Genomic DNA, 8,753 nt, shown 5'->3' with positions numbered 1-8,753 from the left:
CAGTATTTTAAACTCATACTGAGATCCCCTGTTGGTCACAGGCTACTAGTTATCCAATGGAATAAATTGCAAAGACATGCAAAACTGACATTTTGAGGTCTTGAATATGAATATTGTAATTGATACAGAAATTTACATTTTTTGTGGTTTGATTTACATTTTCAGCATTCCATACTGTTCGTATCTTGATTTGGATGGCTTGATAAAACTCATCCAGACTGAGCAGCTGTCTTGCCTAGACCAGACTCAGCTGCTCACTGGCAGCTGAAAAGCCCCTCACTTCATGCAGTTTACAGGACAATTTTTTTTTTTACGGCAATTAATTTCAACCCAAGTTTTGCCTGTAATTTGAGATCTCTGCCAATGTGCTTACATCAAACAAAATTGGTGATTGAAACTTGATTGGGCTTTTTCTGCCATATGAATTGCAACATAACCTACTACACCTTGTTAGCCAACAAAGTGACCTGTGTAGCTCAGTGTAGCCTTGTGCTTCTCTCACCTGAGCTGGCCAAGCAGGAGGCAACTGCAGGGAGAGCTGAAGCTTCTGCTGGTGTTGGCACTAAACAAGTGAAATAGCCGTTCTATTTGATTGGTTGTTGGGTGAGGAATCAAAGGTAGGTTGTAGTTCTGCCTGTCAGAACAGGATCTTCAGCCTTACCCTCTGAAGAGCTGTCCTCCTCAGATGTTTAGCTGTCAGACAGATGTGCAGTGGGGACAGCATGACAGGACAACCTGCCACAGTTACACATCCTTACAGCATATTCAGTAACATTTAGGGTTACACAATAACTAATCCTACCAAATGTGAATACCTTTTTTTTAAAATTATTATTTTGACAAGGAAACAAAAAGATACAATAAAACAAATGATGGTGTTAAAGGAAGCAGGGTGCTAATCCATAAACTGCATTGCCCCTGGACTGGGGTGTGTGAGGGCCCGCTTGGCAGCTCCATTCTGACAGAGAGGAGAAATCTAAGTCAAGTGTGCTGACCTAGTTCACATTTAAGTTTTAATCTGATAAAAACCTTTTGTTTTTCTCACAGCAGGGGGGAAAAGAGCACATGCTGAGATTTCAGTGAGGTCATGGAACAGAGCTGCCTAAATCTCATCTACTAATTGTTTGGGACTTTTTGTTTGGTTGTTTGATTCTAAACATTTCTTTAAAAACAATCTTGGAAATAACTTTGTACTCTCCATTAATTCAGTGATGAGAAAAACCTTTAAAAATCTGAAATTCTTAGTTATAGCCACATTAAAGTCACAAATTGATAATTAACAAGACTTAAATCAACTCAAGAGTGTAACAAAAGTGTGTATTTTTCCTTTGGGGAATCTCTGCCTATCTAGTGCTTTTTGTTGCAGAAATGTCAGAAAATACAGGAGAAAACCTATCTCAGGAGTTTTCATTCAAAGTGTATTCCTTTCTCTATATAAGCTTTTCCTTTCAGTCTCTGTGAAATATTGTAGTAGTCAGTTTAAGCATGTGTGATTAGATCTATTTCCTAAGGTATATGTGCTAAAATGTAGAGGAGTATGTTGAGTATATACTGGAAATTTATCAGCCTGTACAAGATTAATTTAAACTTGGGATTTAACGTGGGGGTCTGTACGGTTTATGGAGAAGGTGCTGATCTTGTGGGTGCTGCCACAGTGAATGGCATTGTCCACACACACTGGTTTCAGTTGTGTGTCAGTGGAACATTTACAGTTTCCTTCCTTCTTCCTCCTAGTTGAGAGAAGGCTGAGAAAGATGAAAAAAAACTAAACCAAATGCCAACAAGAGAGAAAACACCAGCGCTCTGCCAGGGCTGGCTGTAGGAAAGAGATGGCAGCCATCCAGAAGCAAAGATGAAAGTCTCCAAGCAAGAAGAAAGCCGAAAGAACCAGCTGGGAAAAAGCAAACACATGAACAGAAAATGCGAGTGTGACACTAAACCAAGGACCAAGCAGCTGAACCCTTGTCTTAAACTGCTTTTAACATGTGTATTAATGCATGGTGGTGTTTGAACTGTATTTAGAGAGAGCATATGTGTGCTAGTAAGGTCAACAGTTTATGCCAGGTGTCAATGCAGAATGAAAAGATAGGACAATGTATATTGCACAGCCTGAAAAACAAACGTACCCTCTACCACCCAGTGATTAAAAAAATTGGTCAAGCTTGCAGTAGTGGACTATTATCTTTATTCCCCTCACTTATAGTATCACTTCTATGTTTAAGGAAAACTGGCAGTTAGTACATAGAAATTATTTAGTGTTCTACATTATGCCACCAGGGCACTAGGAATATGCAAAATTAGTTTTTAGTGGAGGAAAAAAGTATTCTTGTGAGTAGAATCATCAGCAGCACCTTGATTCTGGATTACTACGTTTGGTTTTGACTCAGTACTTTTGCAGGTTTAAAATCATCTCATGCTGGCCACTGTAATTTCACATGATTTTAAATGAAAGAACTGCATGTTTGGAAGAAAAAAAGTCTTATTAAAACATTTTAATTAAGATTGCAGATCCAAAAAACTGTCAGTCAAATCTAAAAAGTATTTTTTGTAGGTTTTAGGGTAATTTATGGACAGTGGTAAAACAGATACATTCCAAAATGTATCCAAATGTATTCCAAAACATTCTATTTATGCTGGTTAACTTCATGTTAATATGGTTCACTTAGTTGCCTCTTTGTCTGCCATAGTACTTTTCCAAACAAAAGAAGCTTCTCACTGTGGTCCATCAAAAGCTACCTTTCTAGGGACATTCTGTGTATTTTTCACAGGTGACAAGTGTAGCAGATCTAATGGTTTCAGTGTTTGAAACTGAAACAACTGCTTCTAGCTGGGTTTTCTTAAGTCTAAATAATATTAATCTTTCTAAGCTAAGCTGACACTTCAAGTGACATGACCTTTTTAAAAAGCATTTTGTATATCCTTCTGGGAAGGCAAGAAAACCATATTAAGGTTACCTATCTTATATTCATGAGTCTTTAGACATATGCATAAGAGGAACCCACTTATTTTTACCAACTAGTTAATTGGCTGGAGATGCTTCACAGCAATCTGACTTGAAAATACCACAGTAATTCTAAAAGCCATGCTCAGGCATAATTTATCTCAAGGAATAATATAGAAAATACTTCAAGACTCTAGATGAAATTGTCACTGGGAGTTTTGAACAGAAACAAAGCAAACTAGTTTCCAAACTTCTTTTTCTATCTTGCTTTCCACTAAAAACATCTCCAAGTTTTACTTGGTTAAGACCTCCAAAAGTCAGGTGTACTGGATTAAAGATTACCTAACGATTACTCTCTTGTGTTTTAATACTAAAAAATCCTCAGATTTTTTTTAAACTTTGATGTCTAGTAGGCCAACAACTGCTAGAATAGACTGGTGTTATCCAGAAGTGTGCATGTGAAATTATCCAAATCTGTAATAGTGGGGACAAGAGGTGCTGCATGTTCCTGCTCAAAAGATGCTTTGTTTTTCTGGTAAGTTTACAAAGCAAAATAATTATACAGATCATATATGCAAGTTCCAGTTCATAGAGTAAGTGGAAGGCAATGTATTAAAGGAATCAAGTTTAAAGATGAAAAAAGCATAATTAGCTGCTCTATTACACTATTCATACCTTATGTTGTGTTAGAAAGGACAAGCATACTGAGAACACACACATGGGTAAGATGACAGCAGGTCACTAATTCCTTGTAAGCAGCATTTGTTAATAAAGGTTGGTCTGTTAGCTGCAGTAAGTCACTAGTGAAGAGAGCACTTGAGAGCAAAGAGATCAGAGATCGTTCCCCTGTACCCTTGGTCTTTTCACCACAGTTTTGCTCTTCTGAGTAACAGGTTCACAATATGGACAAGTTCTGGTATTTCTTAAATTCTGGAGGTCAGAGTTTTTGCTTCACAGAAAAATTATTAAACTTGCAGTTTTTAAGCATTTGACTTGGCTGTGCTGTACAGGTCTTACATTTATTGAAAGCAAAGATGTGAGCGAGGATATTCAAGTTTGGTTTCCATATGGTTAAACTCTGCTTGTCTAACATCTTGTCTGTGGCATCTAACAAGCTGCAGTAACAACAGCTTTCTCATTTGAAAGCCGCACTAAAAGCAAAACCACTAGCAGAGAAAGTAAACATGTCTGGATATCCTCTGTCAGCCTAAAAGCCATTGCAACTTTCTGTATCCATTCTTTCTAGGAACAATTTTTCTGCCTTCGCTGTTTGATCCTCCATTTGTTTCTATACATCATCTGCTTTTTAGGAGCAACATACCATATTAGTTGTACTGCAGCATACATAATGTAGCACAAGGCAGGCACATTGTTATAAGCCAAAGCCCTCATTTATAAGCAACAAAAAAATGGAAGATTTCTCACCTGCCAGTAAGTCTGCCAAGTTCCTTTTTATCATGCTATTTGCACTGCAAACATACCAAGTCTTCATCCTAGAAAGAAGCCTGGGTTCATCAGGGTAAGGACCTAATAGTAAGAACTGCCACAGCCACACCGAGAAGAGAGGTGAAATCTGATTTTTATCTAACATGATGCACTAAATCAATGAACTGTTAATAAAAGCTTTACCTTGTTTTCAAGGGAAAGCAGGTAACATCAAAAAATAATTTAGTCAGTGAGTCATTTTTCTCTAAGTATCAGCAACAGTTTACTCCTTACTAAAAGGGCTATACAAACAGTCATTTTAAAAATGTTAATTCAAAGCCATCAAAAGGGGAAGAAACACCCTTTGCTTTGTTTCCCATTAATCCCATCTGGTTTTTGCCATTTTTCTGTGACGAACAGGGACATAGGTTACCACTACAAAACCCAGGACCAACAGCTCTCTGAGCAACAAACTCCTTTCTTCAGATGTTGATTGTGCAGGAATCCTAATAAAGGGAAACTGCTGCAAAAATCTTTTCTTGAAAAAAAAAAAAAGTCTTCTGGCTGCTGTCCTTCATGCCCCAACATCAGAGACTGTAGCTGGGTATCTGTAGCAATACAGTTTGTTGTCTGCACCTCCACTCAGTAACAACTGATGAGAGAAGGAAACTATGATTAGTATCAGAACTAAGCAAAATAAGTTCACAAAAGTTGAGGACTCAATTTTTCTTTCCTTTGTGGACATAAAAAGAAATAATGAATAATGAACTGTTAATGCATTACTAAAACACAGAATCAGAGTGCAGAAGCAACTTTCTCTCTTACCCTCCTCCTGAAATTAGAAGCAAAGTTTTTGCAGGAAAGTTGCTAAAGCTTTTCCTGACTTCCTGAGCCACACTGAGAATCTTGGGAATTAACAACTAATTTTTTACACGTGTGTACCACTACAGTAGCAGAACAACTTGCTACAGAGGATTATATAGTTTCTCCTTTCTGCATGTACTGCCATGCTCCAGCTGCCACTTCATGCTGCTGCTGCTTTAGTTTCCATGGCAGAAAGTGGTACCTTGGAACATGTATTTTCTCAGCGAGATGCAGTGCTGTTCTCATGTCTCTCCTTGTTTGGATTATTGGTATAACAACTCAGTTAATGCTACAGAGCTTCAACTCCCACCCTACTCCTTTGCACAGAAGTGTGGGGACACACTGCAATGTGTATGACAGGAACACCCACTTGTCAAACCACAGCACAACTCAAAGTTCCTGTTCTCTTCTGACTTTAAGCATAAAGGAAAAAAACAATCCATGACTGCTCTTAGCCCTCTTCCTAACCACCATGCATATAAATTGGGCAACTTGCTCTTCAGATTCTTACCCCTGCTTCTGTCCAGTCCACACACAAAACCTTGTCTTCATGAGCAGCCAAGTCATACAGAGGAGCTTTGCAACTAGTAAAAAAAAAGTATTTACAGTCACAGGTTTGAAGTTACAGCAGCAATGAGACAGCTGTGGTCAAGCAGTTATAAAACACTTTGAGAGTACAGGTATCTACCATCTGCGCTGTTTGCTCTGCTTTCTCCAGAGCTGATCACATTAGTGTATTACCCTCTCCTACATCCCCAAAGAGAAAAACACCAGTATTTTTCATCTTTTTTCAAACTACCTTGAGACTGAAATGTAATCAGTTTTTAGAAACAGTTTATTATATAGTTTAACTTCTTCCATGTGTGGATGCTGCTCAGCTGTGCATGTGTTCCAGAAGAGCCATTTATGTTTCCTGAATGCAAACAATTTAACTGCTTGGAAATTTCCAACAAAAGGTCTGACCAAACAGTTTGTCAAAAACTCACAAAAATTGTGAAACTTCACAATGTTAGGCTTAGCTAGAGAATACATTTTTGTTCCTTAAAATGGAGGAGTAGTTACTAGACCCTCTTGCTGTTCCTAATCCAAATAGCAATGTTACAGTTGCTGCCTTATGCATGTCACCAAATTCTGCTGTTACTGTCAGGTAAGTCCCACTTTGGTGTTCCAGCAGCTCTCTCAGACGTTAAACCACAGACCCTCTGGGAGACTACAAGTATTTTTCCCCTATCCTTACATGCTTGAGTCCTAAAACTTAAAGGATTTTCACCAACACCACAGGAGTTTCCCATGAATGTCTCTGCTTTTGCTGTTTCATATGGGTAACTGACCCTTGTAACCTTAAATGCCTCTGAACAGTAACAAACACAGGTTTATTTTACCTCCTTGTGTCCCAAAGCTTCACAATGTTGTCCAGAGAACCAGAGATCAGCTGATGCTCATGGGTAGGTGACCACTTCACAGATGTCACCCAGCCTGTGTGAGAAGTCAGGGACAGGAGAACCAAGGAGCCATCTGAACATAGAGAGGAAAAAACCAAACCCCAGACATCAGCAGATGCCAACTGAAAGTGGCACTTTAAAAATGTGTGCAAAATCCAGTGAGAAAAGCACTCGGCAACCTATTTGTCTTCAGTGGAAGTTTTTCTCCCACCAGTAATTCCAACTTCAAAAATCAAAATGAACTTTGAAGAAAACAAACAAAAATATAAGCTACACAAGATCTGGGAAAGGAAAAAAACCCACCAACAAATAAAAACTCATCCCCAAACAGAACTCAAAATGTATTTCCTTGTCACTAAACTCACTTTTCAAAGATTTTTTTTTAAAAAGCAAACAAATAAAATGCTTGTATTAACAAGATATAAGACACCACTAAATTCTGGATTAGATTTACAGAAACTAAACAAGTAAACATTGTTTACTAATTGTGGCCTTCCAGTACCTGAAGGGAGCCTACAAGAGAGATGGAGAGAGAGTATTTACAAGAGCATGTAGTGACAGGACAAGGGGGAATGGCTTCAAACTGAAAGACAGTGGGCTTGGACTAGATGTTAGGAAGAAATGCTTCCCTGTCAGAGTGGTGAAGCATTGGCACAGGTTGCCCAGAGAAATTGTGGAGTCCCCATCCCTGGAACCCTTCAAGGCTGAGTGGGATGGTGTCTAGTGGAAGGTGTCCCTGCCCATGGCAGGGGGATTGGAACTACATGCTACTTTAAGATTCCTTCCAAACCATTCTATGAAACATGTCTTATGAAATAAATCTGGTAGGCTCAGTCATAATATCCACAATCCTGTCTGGTATATTAAGTTTAAAAAAACAAAATAAGGAAAACCTAAGCTCAGTTAGAAATCTAAGTTTTTAGGTAAGAAATCAAAAGTTCTGCACCAGATTACATAAAACAGATGTAATGTTTGTATTTAATAAAAGCCCCAAAAGGCTGGTTTCAAGCAGAGGGATCAGAAAACAATTTGTGAGATTTCTCCCCAACAGGAAAAAGGATTTTGAAAAACCAATTTTGAGACCATGCATGTTTTAGCTCACCTTTGCTGCGAGGATCCCATAGTCTAATATGTCTGTCAGTGCTCCCTGATGCCAGACGTCGACACAGCGGTGAGAAGGAGACAGAATTAAATACTTTGTTTCCTGTCTGTCAGAAAGAAAAGAGTAATTTTAAAAGAGAAGCTACTATTTTGCACCTTTTTTCTCTGACCTGGACTTCAGCTGAGCCTACAGCCAGAGTGTAGTGAGCTTACCAAAGTTGATTTGAGATCTCCAGTCTCAGCATCCCAGAGCTTAATGGTGTGGTCCCATGATGCACTGCAAATTTCTTCAGCATCTGACCAGAGCACACAGGAAACAGCTTCTGTGTGGCCAGAGAGGGTTGCCAGGGGAGTCTAGAATTTAAAGGTGATGGACAAGACTGAATATCATAAAAAAATATTCTTTAAACAAATATATGTCTCATTAGCTTGAGATGTATCAGCAGAAGTTTTCATATAGTCATTTTTAACAATAAAAAATCATTTTGTGTGGCCACACTTCTAAAGTAAAATCCCGGACAAACCTGGAGCTCATCTTACCCTTGTTAATCCCAACTGTTCAGTTTTCTGCTTCTTCCGTGGTCTGTTAGCTGTTTCTTCCATTTCATCCTCCTCATCTGTAGGTACTGTGGCAGAAGACAGGCAGCCTTGAGCTGGAGGTTTTTGAATTCCATCTCCATGTAATTAAGCAAACCCCCATATTTACAGTGCCTGCAAACACCATGCATGTGATAGCCAGATCTGAAATTGTGTAATTCAGCTACTAACTTAACACACTGATGTATATCCTTACAAGCTTACATCTTACCTGCAGACCAGATCTTTAACATCTTATCCCAGGATCCACTGCAGAACTGCATGAACAGAAACATTTTGTTAGAAGCTGATCCGGATGGACTCTGTAAGACAGACCTCCTGCCTGAAAAATTAACCAGTGGGTTATAACCCATGAAGAACAGTGCTGGGCTCCTAAAAAAAAA

The 8,753-nt window shown here is 38.7% G+C and overlaps 1 protein-coding gene across 1 annotated transcript in view; it reads right to left on the bottom strand.

The window, feature by feature from the left end:
• Positions 1-4,551: 4,551 nt before the first annotated feature.
• Positions 4,552-8,753, bottom strand: part of WDR12 (WD repeat domain 12) — a 7,016-nt gene continuing 2,814 nt past the window's right edge. The window contains exons 5-11 of the mRNA XM_009078697.1: positions 8,582-8,627; positions 8,314-8,399; positions 7,987-8,127; positions 7,775-7,880; positions 6,613-6,745; positions 5,742-5,814; positions 4,552-5,018 (exon numbers count right to left, since the gene is read on the bottom strand). Coding sequence (XP_009076945.1) covers positions 4,941-5,018; positions 5,742-5,814; positions 6,613-6,745; positions 7,775-7,880; positions 7,987-8,127; positions 8,314-8,399; positions 8,582-8,627 — 663 coding nt within the window. The 3' untranslated portion in view covers positions 4,552-4,940. The remainder of the gene's footprint in view (positions 5,019-5,741; positions 5,815-6,612; positions 6,746-7,774; positions 7,881-7,986; positions 8,128-8,313; positions 8,400-8,581; positions 8,628-8,753) is intronic.

Source organism: Acanthisitta chloris, unplaced genomic scaffold (genome assembly GCF_000695815.1).
Source record: "Acanthisitta chloris isolate BGI_N310 unplaced genomic scaffold, ASM69581v1 scaffold1067, whole genome shotgun sequence".
Classification (NCBI taxonomy): Eukaryota; Metazoa; Chordata; class Aves; order Passeriformes; family Acanthisittidae; genus Acanthisitta; species Acanthisitta chloris.
The sequence above is the reverse complement of the archived record's forward strand: the minus strand, read 5'-3'. Positions and strand labels throughout refer to the sequence as shown.